This window comes from Convolutriloba macropyga, chromosome 2, assembly GCF_964194025.1.
Source record: "Convolutriloba macropyga chromosome 2, txConMacr16.3, whole genome shotgun sequence".
Taxonomy (NCBI): Eukaryota; Metazoa; Xenacoelomorpha; order Acoela; family Convolutidae; genus Convolutriloba; species Convolutriloba macropyga.
The window spans coordinates 17,328,030-17,345,174 of NC_134469.1; the positions used below are offsets into that span (position 1 = coordinate 17,328,030).

Sequence of the window (17,145 nt, forward strand, 5' to 3'; positions counted from 1 at the left end):
GTTATCCGCTTCTTCTCACTTATTTGCCCCATTCGCTTACCCTCGATAGTAACAAGACGTCGATAGGCGCATACAGTACAAAACGAAGTAAGAGAGCGGCATATATCCAGCAACTTGTAAATGTCGTAACGTTCAGCGGCAAAACTTTCCAATGCTTTTCCCGCACTTTTATGGTCGAGAATTACATCGTGAATATGTTTTATAGTTTCCCATGCCGCTGAGGCAGAAACAACAGTTCTTCCGTTCTTTCGAAGAACGCCATCAGAAAAATTATAGCGTTTCGACTTACGAACGAAAGCTTTCCGTGATAAATTGTCGACACACGTATTAGGAATGGTCTTATTAAGATGGTATTCAAAAATTTGATTATATTCGTTTTGGGTCCATGGATAAAAGAAAAGGAACCAAATGAATAATGAAAAGAAAACAATGTTCAGATAAAAAGAAAAGAATAAAGTTTGGTATACAAAAAGTGAATCGAAAACGAGCTGCTTTAAAAGTGTGGTATAAAGAATGGTAGCAAAGAAGAATGAATGAGAGCTAGTACCGAGTTTGTTAAATTTGACTGAGAACTTAGAACATTTTTCACAAAATGCAGAATTAACCGAATTCGCTCAGCACCCCCGGTTTCCGAGGAGAAAATCCTATCGACATGAAAATCTGGGAGCGGATAGAAACGATGATTTCAATAGGACCTTATCAGGGGGTATTTTTCGATATGAGAGTTCGAACCCGAGCTATTAGCGCCCAAAGGTCGAAGTAGGAGGAAGTCATACTTAGCGTCACTGTTATCTCTTAGAAATCACAGGACTTGCAACCCTAAGTACCCTAATTACAAATGAAACATAAAACAGGCTTAAATCGTCTTTCCCGGGTCACTATCCCAGGAAAACTGGGAAAACGCTTAACTCATGAAACTTCTAAACTTTTCATTGAAAATTAACCAAAATCGGGATGAGAGCCCGAGGCAGTATGTCCTTCTGATTGGAGTAGATTTTAAATCCCAGAATGGTGTTAGTAAACGTTTTTTCCATGGAAAACCCGAGAACACGGAAGTTAATAAGTTTTAATAGTTATGTCGGCAAATTGTACTTTCTAAATAGCACATACAGTTTATATTGGATAGCAAAGTTAAATGAGGATAGTTTGCAGACTCTTTCTACACCATGTATTGCGCTATAGCGAAATTTGGGAAACAATATGAGGAAACACTATGGCCCCTGAAAAAACGAAAAAATGTCCAATATTGTATGAACGAACGAATTTAGAATATTATGGACTAAAAGACGGAATTTATAGCCTAAGTCAACCCCCACTCTCTATGTCGACATAAATTTCGGATTACTCAGATTTCACAAATGAACTCTTCCATGGGTATTTTCAAGCATCCAGAAGATAACGAACAATGAAAAAAAGACTCTAAATTACCCATCCCATTCTGAAATGGACAGGCGAGATTTCAGGAGGGCATTCATGTCGAAATTAGGGTGCCGGCGGAAATTGAGACTACAGTTAAAAACATTTTACGGGTTGACATTTTAAGCAGTTTTAAAGATAGACAAAGGGAAACTAGAGATGTTTTTGTTTTGATAAAAGTATATAATTGACGTTTGGTCCAATGAGAAATGTGTCGCCATTTAACCCCACTAGAAAATCTCTGTTAGCAGAAAGATGATTATCATATTTGAAACGGAATGGTTGGTACATTGGAACGGAATACTTCGGAACATTCAGGGGACGTTAGGGAAATTTCCGAAACGTACGGGTTAATTTGCGACATGCGCAAATATTTCGTTGGCCTAAAAATCATTTAATCTTGCAAATGGTGATCGTAGCATGACGACCTTGATTATTTGTGCGCTCTATCAGATTATTTTTGATGAATTTAGGATATGGTAGGGGAGTTTATTCGAACATTGGTTTTTAATTGGTTCAAAAGTCAAGTGATTCGTTTCTTCAGTACAATAGGGAGGAGCTAGTATTATGCAAAGCATTTGACGTTTGGTATTTAGTAGGCGGATTAGTATTTGCGTGAACGAATTTGCATAACTCGTGATATAGGTAGGGGTAGTGCAGCGTGACTTGTTTCGTTGACCAATGAGAGTTGAGTTCATATTCGGAAGAGCGTTCCAAAAGAGCGAAAGTAAAGAAATCAATGCAGCTAGCAATCAACCATCCCCCAAAGAGAGCGAGTAGTAGAACAAAGAGGTGTAGTGATAGTAGTTCACACAGGTAACGATTTCTAATGCCACGTGGCAGAAGGCGTTGCATCTAAGTTATTGAGGGTAGAAAGCGAAAACCGCGAGGGTTGTAGAGAGAACGAAGAGAGAGGATACAGAACAGTTGGTTGTAAAAAAAACGAAGTGAGAGGATACAGAACAGTTGGTTCTAGAGAGAACGAAGAGAGAGGATACAGAACAGTTTGTTCTAGATAGAGAAGAAAATATTAAAAGTAAGTTTGAGCTTGATTAATTTTTGTCAAGACCAGTTGGACTGTGAGACAATTTGCAGTCAAAAAATTTGACTTTTAGATTTTATTAAGACGGAAACGCAGATTTTGAGATAACTTTAAAAATAGGACTGAAATAGTTAGGAACACTTTTCAGAAACGGAAAATACTTTTCAGAAGCTAAGAATTGATTTGATGAAAGTTCATTTTAGAAGTGTGCACCCATTATTTTGTGTAAATATTTTTTGAGTTTATGTATCTACATTTTCGATTGATTAATTAATTGCAGTTGAGAACATTTCTTGCCGGTTATTGTTACTTTGGCTTGATTACTTATTTTCGACAGTTAATTTATTTAATCAACGGAACTTTTGAACGGCGGCCGAGAGCAACTGAGGACAAAAGACATCAGTTTCAGCAAATAGACGACCCACCGAATAAATCTTTTGAAATCGATAGAGTTTTGGGCGCTAGCCAGTCCTCAGCTAGAAGCCTTCTAACGACAAAATACAAAATTCTACACTTTGACTCAAAACTTTTGCAACATTTTTTTTCTTAGTTTGTGTATTTATGCTCTGGAATCGTATTCTATGTGAAAACCGTTTCGTTAATATTTCTTTTTTAAAAGCAGCAAAGCGATAGCTGAGGCTATTATTGGCCTTCTCTTGGTTTTTTATTTCATCGTCAAGATTTTTGTTACGACCATATGACGTCACACTTCAAATCTGCTTTTTGTTCATTCGTTCATGCAATTTCAACTGAATTGCGTGTGTGACGTCATTTTTCACTCTTAGTGGAGCGAGTTTTTTGCTCATTCGCGTGATTAAGTTTTTGGTCGCACGTGACTTACCTCACTCTCAAAAATGACTTTCTTATTCTGAAATTCACTTTTTCTATAATTTGATTCAAAAAGATAAGGTCAGGTGAGTGTATATCACTCTAATTGAAGATTATTTAAGAGCTCTAATAGAAACAGCAATAAGTTATACAGATTCTAAATCAAAATTTAACATCTCAGCCCTTAGTGCAATTAATAAATTTCAATTTTGGTCGTTTTTTTTTTTTTACTTATTTGAGACTCCAGATCTACGAAGCTATTGCGGCTATTTTCTGGCAATCTTCCAGACATGTTTTTGTACTTATTTCAATGGGAAACTGTTTTTCATTTTTTTAAAACAAAATCTTCCAAAAATGTTGGCCTCAATTTGATAAAATTACATCAGCTCTTTGATTTATTTTTTTCATTTTCATTTCGTGATTTGTATGACAAAATTTGGCTCTCTTTTGTTTTTTGTTAAAACTTTGACTTTTTGGGCATCACTTTCTAATATTATGATTGTTTTAAGTAATGTCTAAAGTGTTTTTTTTAAAAATCTATCATTTTGTTAATCCAACGTAGCTGAAACCGCAAATGTTTTTCAATTTTAGTTTTGATTCCTAATTTCGTTATTTCCAAATTTTTAAATATATTTTTTTTCTTTTTTAAATTTTATCTTCAGAATATGATTTTGCTCGATTCCCATCTTTTCTTGGCTGACTGTTCTTACCTTCTTGCGTGAACAAACACTAAGTTGTCAAGGTTCGGAGAGTTTTTCTTTGCATCTGTGTCAGCTAAGTGTTCCTCTGAACTGTGTTTCAATATTGAAAGTTTTTGCTTTTCACTTTTAAACTGTAGCTTTTAATTGCTCTTGAACGAAGTCCATAGCAATTATTGTAAGAGTGTGTGTCTTTTTTATGCAAAATTTTTTCTCGACAATTTTGACTTTTCGAGTGACTTTTACGACCTTGATTTTTTGCGTTTCGCGGGATCTAAAATTCTCTCTCAAGCACAATTTCAAGCAGCTGAACTCAATTGGCGGCAATTTAATACTAAAAGTCAAATAAAAAGTGCGCCGAAACTGGGGTCATTTTTAAATTTTAATCTTAATAGTGGTATATGTTAACCTCTAATGTGGTTATTTGAAGCCCACTATTGAACTTCTTAGTGCCATTTAGGCTCCCCTCCATCCCCCCACTGAAGCAGGCTGCAATTGATTAGAGCTCCCCCTAGTCGGTTATGTTTCATTTATGCAAGATTTTGTGGCTCATCAAAGAATATTGTTATTTAGTTGTTGAGGCTCCAGGGCCAAAGTGTCTACTTTTCTGTGAATTATTTTTCTCCAGTGTTTAATTTTAATAGAAGCTAATATAATAGAATTTTCTCCGAAGTATCTTCGGGTCTTGATAAAGATTTTAACACCGGGTTTTTCGAAACCTCTTTGTTGGCTCTGTCAGTGATTTTCAGTTTTGTAGTATAAATTTACTTCACTTCTGATATTTTTGAACCTGAATTTGAACATTTTCTCTAATCCCAATTCGTATCCTAGTCAAGATCTGGAATTTATGAAATAACCTAACAATTCCAGGGGTAAATATTGAATAAAGTTGCATCATTGTGGACCCCAGTTAAAGTGAAGGCTAATTCTTCTCATGAGTAAAGCCAAATTCTTTTCATGGGTTGAGTGTTATTTTTTCAGAGGCAATTAAGGTCAAGCTGAGTATTTTCATTGTTATGGTTTTTTCGAGAAAGGTCTCTTCATGGTTCGAGCAAAAGTCTTTTCCAAAAAGTTAAAATTTAAAATGAATAGATAAAATAAAATAGTTAAAATAAGTCCATAACGTCATTTGAAAACTTTTTGCTAACCCAATGTGCCGCTTTTACCGTGGAAGCAAACACTTATAGAACCGAGTGTCAATCAGTCGTTCGAGAGCAATTCGTTCGATATAATTCACTTATGTTTAACAGCCGCGTCCTCAATTTCAGAGGGCTATTATAGCGCTCCTAAATTTTTTATAATTCAAAAAATTTGAATTGTATTGGGGCGCTGTCTTTTTTAAAGATCTGTTCGCATATTTCGATGATTTTTGAAGTCAAATTGGAGTAGTGATTTTGGTCACGTCGAAGCAGGAAGTGGAGCGAGAAAGTGAGTGGCGTGAGATTTTTTCGCTCTAAATTTAAAGTAGAGTGAAAAAACGGAGTTTGAACCAAAATTCGCTTTCTGGCTAGTGGTTTTTGTTCACATGCGGCAATTTTCCTCTGATTTTTACTGTTTTTATCGATTTTTTGGGATCGGATTTTTTTTCTAAAGCATTTTCCGTATCCATTGATAGTTCACTCTAAGCCTAGTTTTTTGCTTGAACCGAACTTCCTTTTCTCGCTAGTGTTTTTTTTGTTCACATGCGGCATTTTGACATCGAATTTGTTTTTTTTTTAAAATTTTTTTATCTGTTTTTTTTTAGAAATGGTTTTCCCAGTTTACTCATAGTCCGTTCCAGGCCTAGTTGTTTGTTTAGTCAATGAAAATTCTTTGAATTGTACGTCAGGACTTGTCCTGCTATGTTTTTTTTTACTTCGTCTAACAGATTTTTGTTTCGTCTTACCCTGACTTTTTAGAATTGACTTTTTCAATGACTTACCTCACTCAAAAAAATTACTTCTGAGCTGACTTACGGAACTTTAAACTTTATGAACATTTACTTGTTAAAGGTCAATAGTGTGCATCTAAGTAGTGCCAAAAATATATGCCCTAATTCTTGATTATTAGAGTCTTGAGTTTTCGATTTCGAATATTAATTTTGGGATCTTCTCCGTTTGTGCCCCTCAGTACATTATGCGCCCCCAGTTACAGAGCACGTGCCATTACATAGTAAGTCATTATGCAAAAAATATTGCACGTGCATCTGAGGGGTGCAAATAATATGCGCCCACTAAGCTGAGCGGGCACAAACGGAAAAGATCTTAATTTTGAAAAGCCCAGTTAGGGTTTTCTCCTTATAGAGCTTATGTGTCTCATAAAAATGACAGTCCAAAGCTAACCCAAAAAGTCTAGTGGTCTATTAAAAGACTGGTGGTCGATCTGTCTATGTAATCTCTTTAGTTGTTTCAATTCATGGAAGGCCCCAAGCGTCTATCGCGGCTATTTTCCGGCAATCTGCCGGCTATGTTTTAAAGTGACCAGCTTTCGACGATGTTCCTTGATTCCAACTGATTACAGGGAAGAGCGGCAGAGAGGTGAGGTTGCGATAGACGCGTCATTAGATGATGGAGATAGTGCCACTACCCCCAGCACTGCTATCTCCGAGGAGGAGGAAGAGGAGGAGGAGTCTGTCAAAGATGACGAGGATGTTGATATCGACAAAGAAGACATGAGTTAGATTACATTACGGTGAAAAATATTGTACCTCGGCAGTTAATTGCCACAAGAAATGACGACGATGGAATAGCCAAACTTATTAGTTCACAGTCAAGCGTGTTAGACTAACATTCTATATCGTCTAGGTTTTGTCCTAAAAGCAATTAAAGCATATTCTATCTTTTTTTGGGCTAATAGAGTAACTTAGCCTAAAGTATTGATATTCGGGCTGTTTTGATAGTTTTTTGCAGCGTTTTGTTAATTGAAGAGTGTGATGCTAATTTGCAGTTTTTAAAAAATATTTTGCGCATTTATAGACTATTTTAGAGATAATTTTCCCTCTGCAATGTTTTATTGTATTCATTAAAGCTTAAAGATTATTCTTCTAGGCGTTTTCAATTACAAATCAAATAAGTTTCTTCTGTGCAAAGCAGTTTGTTCTAATAAATTTGACAGGAAACTTGAGAAAATTGTTTCAATTTTTCGCCAAATCTTAAATCCTATTTTTTTCCTGTTTTTCCAAAGTTAGAGATATTTGTGATCCTATTATGACCTCCCTAACTTTTTATTCCTTGTTTCGATTGCTTGAAAGAATGTTTTCCATTTGTGTACCTTCACAGTGTAAAAAAGCATTTACTTTTCCTATTTTACTAGATTAGTTTTTTAGTCGATTCGTTTGTATGTTTCATTTAGGATTGGTATTTTTTTCTGCTTTCATGCGTTCTGACAGCACATTTTAGACGTTTTTTTTGAATTTTTATAATTTTTTTCAGTTTTCCTTGTACATGGGATGTTTAACCGCTCTCGAGTGAGAAGCAATTATTGTAAACGTGTGTGCTTTTTTATGCAAGTTTGATGCTTGAGCGTTTTTGAACTTTTCTTTAGAATAACCTTCACTTCTTTAAAGTCTTTTACATGCACTTCTTAATTTTTGAGTGATTTCAATTGCTGTGACTCCAAAATAAAGATTTTTGTTCAAACAAACGCGATTGTCAGAGACTTCATGTCAAGTCCCTGATAGCCGAGTGATTAAAACCTCCGACGAGGTGACGGAATCGTGAACAGGAGGTGAGGGGGGGTGCGAATCCTATAGTCGGTTGATGTTTTGTTACCCATAAAGAAAAATGTATTGCGGCAAGAGCCCCTGAATTAAACTGAGCCGCCTGTCAATCGAGAGCAATTTTTTTCGACGTTAGTCGGTTTATGTTTTTTTTATTGAAGGCCGTTTTTATTAATTTTGGCGAATTTTTTAATTCAATGCTATAAATTTCGGAAAAATTTTGGCCCTTCCAAGATTATATAAGACTAAAATATTCCATTTTTTGCTATTTTTCACAGTTTGAGATGTAGACGCGGTTTAGCGATTTAAGTGATTTACGAATTTTTTCAAGTTTGGTAAGCCCGCTTGGAATTTTTAGGTTTCGCCATTGAATGCAATAGTTTTGGCCATCTGTTGGCCTACTTTCTATTGTTTTTCTTAACTGATTTTGTCAAAGATAATCGGCAAAGTTTAATCACTTTTCGACATTGTCGTTTATTTTTCTTGCTTTTTTTTTCAAGTTTTTTAGAATAATCATCCGCTTTCAAATGGTTATTTGCACATTTTATTTGAATTAGTTTTTGATGGATACTATTCAATGTTTGATAACCCGATGTTTAATTTAAAACAAATTTATTTGAAAAATACTGTTTTTTGTCGTCGTGTTGTGATTATTGTTTAAGGTTTCATGATTACTCCTTTATTGAGCAGTTTCAGTCTCAATTTTTTTGAGAGCAAATAATCAGAAATTGTACTTTTTGGATGATTTTGCAAAATGGTCAAAAATTGCGATCGAATTTCTCCTCATTTCCTTTTTCTTCTCTTATCTACTTGTTAGGTATCGTTTTACTGGTAAATTCGGCCAAGTGGCATCTTTTAACGCACAAATGCTAACCTTATTGGTTGGCTTGTTAACTAAAAAAATAGCTGTGGTTTTCTGTTACAAAAGTCCCCAGCGTTTATTCCAAACTTAATAAATCGATGCAGTAAATGTTTTATTCAGCTTTTTATGTTGTTATTGGAAGTCTGAGTAAAGTGTTACTTAGATTAGGCTCCGGTATCTTCCGGCTGTGTTAATGGGTTTGTATAATGTCTTTTACAATGTCAAAACGAAATCACATTTATATTAGCAATTTTAATGGCGCTAAAGTAGTAAGGGACTGGAAAATCTATTTATTTCAAACTGCATCAGAAATGGCGTAAGAACTTAATAATTAATTATTCTCAAGCGAAGTTTGTAGCTACTATATTTGTCCTGTCTTTTTCTTTAAAGCGATTTTTCTCTTGGCCAATTTTTCGTCTGACCCATTTGACTTTTCGCTCTCAAAAACGGGATAAACAGGTTGCTAGGTAGCCCTCAGAGGGCATTTAAAGAACGAGCAGCTCCCTCAGAGCCCCACGCCTTACTAGTATCTAAGTTTTCACGGAAACTTCTTTGAGGAGACAATTCCAAGGTGTGATTGGCGGTTCTTAGTCTCAAAATTTTGACCTCGTTTGGTCACCCCTTCACCTGAGTCAACCCCCCGCCCCCACCCACAAACCCAAACCCCCTCCACACTCCTCCAACCCGGTGACTTGGAACCCCGATGTCCAGCTCTCCCACAACCCTACCTCCCGTCACTTGATCCCCCAATAGCTTGACCCCCCACACTCCATTCACATCCACCTGATGCATCCCCAAGCCGCAACCGGCTACTACCGAAACCCGCCGCTCGCAAATCGTTTGAGTGCAATTCGCCCAACGTTAGTCGATTATGTTTACCAATTTTTGGTCTGTGAGAGTATTGTAGCTGAGCCGCAAACTGAATTATGATTTGAATGGTTTTTCTCCGCGAATAATTTTAACGGGTATATATGTGTTCCAATGTTGTAGCGATGGAAATGTGTGTAGCCCTCAATGAAGCAGTTTGCAGTTTTTATGGCTATAAAAATACTTGGTTTCAAAGATTTGTGAATTTTCTAACTTCATCAATTCCTCCTTTTTTTGTGCCCAATCAGTTAGTTTTATCAAAGATGGGTGTCATTGATTTTCTGATTAGAAATAGATAACTCTGTGGAAATTTTTCGATCAATATCATGTTTTGCCAGCTCAGACTTTGCGTTTTGCCATATTTGTTCTTCTTTGTGGGTTTTTTTAATAAGTCGCGATAATGACAGGTCTAATTGGCTTTCCAATGGTAGTTAAACAAAAGTAAGTAATGTAATTGGTTTAGACCTTTTGGTTTTATTGATTTGACACCACTTATTGTCATAAAGTCTCATTGAGTTTCAAATTTTAAACTGTTGTTGTTGTTCGCTTTCTATCTTATATTTTCATATGTGACAGATCTCATTAGCCTTCTTATGCGGAAAAGAAATTTTGTTCTTTTCTAGTTGGTAGTTAATGTTTTCATTGACGTTGATACCATTAAGTACTGACTTTTTGGAAATACGTTTAATCTGGCCTTTAGTTTTGTTGGTTTTTCTTTTTTCTCTTGGTGGTGATTATAAAAGATGACTATTGTTTTCTTGACGTTGAAAATGATTATGCTATACAGGACTTAAATGTTTAATTGGGTTTGATCATTTTCATGTCACTACTTTTTATTTGCATAATTTTTGGAATTTCTCTTTTTTGTGAGAACTTTGTTTCTCATTATTTGTTTTTTGAACTTAAAACCAAAGTTTGGCAGCCTAGCGATTCTCACATTAAATGGTTTCATGTCTTGTGTATCGGTTTTGACAATTTAACACGGCTGGTTTTCAAAAAATACGTAATTCCATTCTTTAAAGACTTTTTCTAATTCTGTCGTTCAATTGCATGCTTTTAGAGTAATATGCTTTACGCTGAAAAAAATTGTTCCTTTTGATTGAAGATGGTTCAGTTGTTATTCTAATCAGTACTTTGGATTTTACCTCGGGACTTGTCCGGCTATGTATTTTCGTTGTCTCCATCGACGATGTGTACGGCCGTTTAGTTCATTTGCAGTGACCTCTCCTTTTGTTCAGTTGAGTTCGTGTGCGTGCCGTCGTTTGTTACTTTTTTGCGTCAGGTGTCTGACGGACCTTACTCAAAAGGGATCTTCTCCCTTAACTCAACGAAGTTTAAGTTTTGGGACCTTTTCTGTTTGTGCCCCCGTACGTTATGCAGCCCCTCAGTTACAGTGCATGTGCCATTACACATTCATTATGTAAAATTATAGCACGTGAAATTGAGGGATTCATATATAATAATATGCACCCACCAAGCTTGGGGACACAAACTGAAATGATCCTAGTTTTCTAACGATATGCTAACTGAAGATCAATTTAGAACTTAGAACTTTTATCTCAAAAATATAATTTTTACAGAGCTTTATTCTTAGACTGTCTTCCTGTATGGGTCATGTAACAAATGCTCCCCGAAAATGACAAATAGAAATCCAGTAAATAAAATAGGCGGTCGATCTTTGTTTGTTGCTTTTCCAATTCCAATGAAGGCCAAGATGGTCTGTGGTTGACGTTGGCCATCTAGTCCCGGTCAGGGGGAGTTGCCATTGTCGTCTTTCTTCTTCAATTCCTTGGGTTTTGTTGTTTCAAAAATAGGATCCTTGTTTCAATTTCTTTATTCAATCATTTCTTTTGTTTCGCCACGTGCACCTTTGTTTAGCTTGTTTTCGATGATTATGATTCAAACTTGTCGAAGAAATCAAGTTTACAACATTTAGGCGGCAAAATATACTTAAGAATTATCACATCGATAACATTCTCGGGGCCTACCTAACCTGCCGGGGGTGTTTTTTGGAAAACATGTGCAAGTTTAACAGCTGGTCGGGTTAAGAAGCCTAAAGCAGTTTTTACTTCAAATGACCTAGCTGTTCTGTCGGGGCCGGTGAACGTCCTTGTCACGCGTCCCAGGGGCCAAATTCCTCTTGGGGTCCATTCTTCCAAAACCCAAACGACGTCATTTACTTCCAACGTGGCATTTGTCGTTAGGTCTTCTGTCGCTTCCAAGTGCACAGCTCGTGTGACTAGACAATTGATTAGGCAGATACAGATTTTTTCTTCTTTGCCCCGCTGAATAACAGTAAAGGGGCCAATATAGTCAATTCCAACGTTTGTAAAAACTACAGGAGACTGGTCTTGTGGAAATCTGATGTCGGGTAGATCCGCCATAGGTGGTTGAAGTCTTTGGCCTTTGAATTGTCTGCAATCAAAGCACCTGTAGGTGATACTGTGAAGGGCGTCTCGAAGACCAAACACGTAAAAGTTTTGTTGCACATAGTTCTTCACATATTCAGATCCAAAATGCATACCGATTTCGTGGCATTTGATTAGAAAGAGCCGGGTAATGAACTCTTTTGCGTTTAGAATAATTGGGTGTTTCGTGTTGTAACACAATGTATTCCTTTTGGTTCTGCCGCCAACACGCAAAATGTTGTCTTGGAGAACCGGGAGAGCTGTAGAAGTTTGTCTTTCGTTGGAAGAGATTTCTTCTGGTTCAGTAAGCAGATTGAAGTACCGAAAGAGTTCTGTTGTGACGCTTTGAACAGATGACTTCTCAATTTCTCAATATCCGTACAGTTGAGAGCTCTTTTTTGCTTGGTTTTAATTATGTCCAGGAAACGAAAGACTTGTTCGGTTGCTTTCAGTAGCTTGGTCCACTTCGAGAATCTCTCGACGTCAATGACTGCTGTTACTGGTTGTTGTATTGTTGTGACGTTTGTTTTCTCCGCGCTGAGTATCTTGTTCCAGCTGACTTTTGGTTCAAACAAAAACGAGAGTGGAGTTAGCCAATGTTGGCTCGTGGTGGTCACTACTGTGGTCGTGCTGGCTCGTGGTGGGAACTGCTGGGTTGTGCTGGCTCTTGGCGGGCACTGCTGGGTCGTGCTAGCTCGTGGCGGATACTACTGGGGTCGTGCTGGCTCGTGGCGGGCACTGCTGGGTCGTGCTAGCTCTTGGCCCCACTGCTGGGTCGTGCTGGCTCGTGGCGGGCATTGCTGGGTGGTGCTGGCTCGTGGCGGGCAGTGATGGGTCGTGCTGGCTCGTGGTGGGCACTCTTGGGGTTGTAATGGCTCGTGGCGGGCACTTCTGGTTCGTGCTGGCTCGTGGCGGGCACTGCTGGGTCGTGCTGGCTCGTGGCGGTCACTAATGGTGTCGTGCAGGCTCGTGGTGGGCACTGCTGGGTCGTGCTGGCTCGTGGTGGTCACTACTGGGGTCGTGCTGGCTCGTGGTGGGCACTGCTGGGTTGTGCTGGCTCGTGGTGGGCACTGCTGGTTCGTGCTGGCTCTTGGCGGACACTACTGGGGTCGTGCTGGCTCGTGGAGGTCACTACTGGGGTCGTGCTGGCTCGTGGTGGGCAATGCTGTGTCGTACTGGCTCGTGGCGGGCACCTCTGGTTCGTGCTTGCTCGTGGCGGGCACTTCTGGTTCGTGCTGGCTCGTGGCGGGCACTGCTGGGTCGTGCTGGCTCGTGGCGGTCACTAATGGGGTCGTGCAGGCTCGTGGTGGGCACTGCTGGACCGTGCTGGCTCGTGGTGGTCACTACTGGGGTCGTGCTGGCTCGTGGTGGTCACTGCTGGGTCGTGCTGGCTCGTGGTGGTCACTACTGGGGTCGTGCTGGCTCGTGGTGGGCACTGCTGGGTTGTGCTGGCTCGTGGCGGGCTCTGCAGTGTCGTGCTTGCTCGTGGTGGGCATTGCTGGGTCGTTCTGGCTCGTGGTGGGCGCTCTTGGGGTTGTAATGGCTCATGGCGGGCACTTCTGGTTCGTGCTGGCTCGTGGCGGGCACTGCTGGGTCGTGCTGGCTCGTGGCGGTCACTAATGGTGTCGTGCAGGCTCGTGGTGGGCACTGCTGGGTCGTGCTGGCTCGTGGTGGTCACTACTGGGGTCGTGCTGGCTCGTGGTGGGCACTGCTGGGTTGTGCTGGCTCGTGGTGGGCACTGCTGGGTCGTGCTGGCTCTTGGCGGACACTACTGGGGTCGTGCTGGCTCGTGGAGGTCACTGCTGGGGTCGTGCTGGCTCGTGATGGGCAATGCTGTGTCGTACTGGCTCGTGGCGGGCACCTCTGGTTCGTGCTTGCTCGTGGCGGGCACTTCTGGTTCGTGCTGGCTCGTGGCGGGCACTGCTGGGTCGTGCTGGCTCGTGGCGGTCACTAATGGGGTCGTGCAGGCTCGTGGTGGGCACTGCTGGACCGTGCTGGCTCGTGGTGGTCACTACTGGGGTCGTGCTGGCTCGTGGTGGGCACTGCTGGGTTGTGCTGGCTCGTGGTGGGCACTGCTGGGTCGTGCTGGCTCTTGGCGGACACTACTGGGGTCGTGCTGGCTCGTGACGGGCACTGCTGGGTCGTGCTGGCTCTGGGCCACACTGCTGGATCGTGCTGGCTCGTGGCGGGCACTGCTGGGTGGTGATGGCTCGTGGCGGGCAGTGATGGGTCGTGCTGGCTCGTGGGAGGCACTGCTGTGTCGTGCTGGCTCGTGGCGGACACAACTGGGGTCGTGCTGGCTCGTGGCGGGCACTGCTGGGTCGTGCTGGCTCGTGGCGGGCACTGCTGGGTCGTGCTGGATCGTGGTGGACACTGCTGCGTCGTGCTGGCTCATGGCGGGCACTACCGGGGTCGTGCTGGCTCGTGGCGGGCACTGCTGGGTCGTGCTGGCTCTTGCTGGGCACTGCTGGGTCGTGCTGGCTCGTGGCGGGCACTGCTGGGTCGTGCTGGCTCGTAGCGGGCACTACTGGGGTCGTGCTGGCTCGTGGCGAGCACTGCTGGGTCGTGCTGGCTCGTGGCGGGCACTGCTGGGTCGTGCTAGCTCGTGGCGGGCACTACTGGGGTCGTGCTGGCTCGTGACGGGCACTGCTGGGTCGTGCTGGCTCGTGGTGGTCACTACTGGGGTCGTGCTGGCTGGTGGTGGGCACTGCTGGGTTGTGCTGGCTCGTGGCGGGCACTGCTGGGTCGTGCTGGCTCGTGGCGGACACTACTGGGGTCGTGCTGGCTCGTGACGGGCACTGCTGGGTCGTGCTGGCTCTGGGCCACACTGCTGGGTCGTGCTGGCTCGTGGCGGGCACTGCTGGGTGGTGCTGGCTCATGGCGGGCAGTGATGGGTCGTGCTGGCTCGTGGCAGGCACTGCTGTGTCGTGCTGGCTCGTGGCGGACACTACTGGGGTCGTGCTGGCTCGTGGCGGGCACTGCTGGGTCGTGCTGGCTCGTGGCGGGCACTGCTGGGTCGTGCTGGATCGTGGTGGACACTGCTGCGTCGTGCTGGCTCATGGCGGGCACTACCGGGGTCGTGCTGGCTCGTGGCGGGCACTGCTGGGTCGTGCTGGCTCTTGCTGGGCACTGCTGGGTCGTGCTGGCTCGTGGCGGGCACTGCTGGGTCGTGCTGGCTCGTAGCGGGCACTACTGGGGTCGTGCTGGCTCGTGGCGAGCACTGCTGGGTCGTGCTGGCTCGTGGCGGGCACTGCTGGGTCGTGCTAGCTCGTGGCGGGCACTACTGGGGTCGTGCTGGCTCGTGACGGGCACTGCTGGGTCGTGCTGGCTCGTGGTGGTCACTACTGGGGTCGTGCTGGCTGGTGGTGGGCACTGCTGGGTTGTGCTGGCTCGTGGCGGGCACTGCTGGGTCGTGCTGGCTCGTGGCGGACACTACTGGGGTCGTGCTGGCTCGTGACGGGCACTGCTGGGTCGTGCTGGCTCTGGGCCACACTGCTGGGTCGTGCTGGCTCGTGGCGGGCACTGCTGGGTGGTGCTGGCTCATGGCGGGCAGTGATGGGTCGTGCTGGCTCGTGGCAGGCACTGCTGTGTCGTGCTGGCTCGTGGCGGACACTACTGGGGTCGTGCTGGCTCGTGGCGGGCACTGCTGGGTCGTGCTGGCTCGTGGCGGGCACTGCTGGGTCGTGCTGGATCGTGGTGGACACTGCTGGGTCGTGCTGGCTCATGGCGGGCACTACCGGGGTCGTGCTGGCTCGTGGCGGGCACTGCTGGGTCGTGCTGGCTCGTGCTGGGCACTGCTGGGTCGTGCTGGCACGTGGCGGGCACTGCTGGGTCGTGCTGGCTCGTGGCGGGCACTACTGGGGTCGTGCTGGCTCGTGGCGAGCACTGCTGGGTCGTGCTGGCTCGTGGCGGGCACTGCTGGGTCGTGCTGGCTCGTGGTGGGCACTGCTGGGTCGTACTGTATCGTGGCGGGCACTGCTGGGTCGTGCTGGCTCGTGGCGGGCACTGCTGGGTCACGCTGGGTCGTGGCGGGCACTGCTGGGTCGTGCTGGCTCGTGGCGGGCACTGCTGGGTCGTGCTGGCTCGTGGCGGGCACTGCTGGGTCGTACTGGCTCGTGGCGGACACTGCTGTGTCTTGCTGGCTCGTGGCGGGCACTACTGGGTCGTGTTGGCGCGTGGCGGGCACTGCTGTGTCGTGCTGGCTCGTGGCGGGCACTGTCGGGTCGTGCTGGCTCGTGGCGGGCATTGCTATGTCGTGCTGTCTCGTGGCGGGCACTGCTGGGTCGTGCTGGCTCGTGGCGGGCACTGCTGGGTCGTACTGGGTCGTGGCGGGCACTGCTGTGTCGTGCTGGCTCGTGACGGGCACTACTGGGGTCGTGTTGGCGCGTGGCGGGCACTGCTGGGTCGTGCTGGCTCGTGGCGGGCACTGCCGGGTCGTGCTGGCTCGTGGCGGGCACTGCCGGGTCGTGCTGGCTCGTGATGGGCACTGCTATGTCGTGCTGTCTCGTGGCGGGCACTGCTGGGTCTTTCTGGTTCGTGGCGGGCACTGCTGGGTCGTGCTGGCTCGTGGCGGTCACTACTGTGGTCCTGCTGGCTCCTGATGGGCACTGCTAAGTCGTGCTGGCTCGTGGTGGGCACTGATGGGTCGTGCTGGCTCTTGGTGGGCACTACTGGGGTCGTGCTGGCTCGTGGCGGGCACTGCTGGGTTCGTGCTGGCTCGTGGCGGGCACTGCTGGGTCGTGCTGGCTCGTGGCGGGCACTGCTGGGTCGTACTGGCTCGTGGTGGACACTGCTGTGTCTTGCTGGCTCGTGGCGGGCACTACTGGATCGTGTTGGCGCGTGGCGGGCACTGCTGGGTCGTGCTGGCTCGTGGCGGGCACTGTCGGGTCGTGCTGGCTCGTGGCGGGCATTGCTATGTCGTGCTGTCTCGTGGCGGGCACTGCTGGGTCGTGCTGGCTCGTGGCGGGCACTGCTGGGTCGTACTGGGTCGTGGCGGGCACTGCTGTGTCGTGCTGGCTCGTGGCGGGCACTACTGGGGTCGTGTTGGCGCGTGGCGGGCACTGCTGGGTCGTGCTGGCTCGTGGCGGGCACTGCCGGGTCGTGCTGGCTCGTGGCGGGCACTGCTATGTCGTGCTGTCTCGTGGCGGGCACTGCCGGGTCGTGCTGGCTCGTGATGGGCACTGCTATGTCGTGATGTCTCGTGGCGGGCACTGCTGGGTCTTGCTGGTTCGTGGCGGGCACTGCTGGGTCGTGTTGGCTCGTGGCGGTCACTACTGTGGTCCTGCTTGCTCCTGATGGGCACTGCTAAGTCGTGCTGGCTCGTGGTG

The 17,145-nt window shown here is 45.2% G+C and overlaps 1 protein-coding gene across 1 annotated transcript in view; it reads left to right on the top strand.

The window, feature by feature from the left end:
* Positions 1-17,145, top strand: part of LOC142335161 (uncharacterized) — an 85,776-nt gene that overhangs the window by 11,434 nt on the left and 57,197 nt on the right. The window contains exon 4 of the mRNA XM_075383527.1: positions 6,484-6,638. Within this exon, the coding sequence (XP_075239642.1) occupies positions 6,484-6,638 (155 nt within the window). The remainder of the gene's footprint in view (positions 1-6,483; positions 6,639-17,145) is intronic.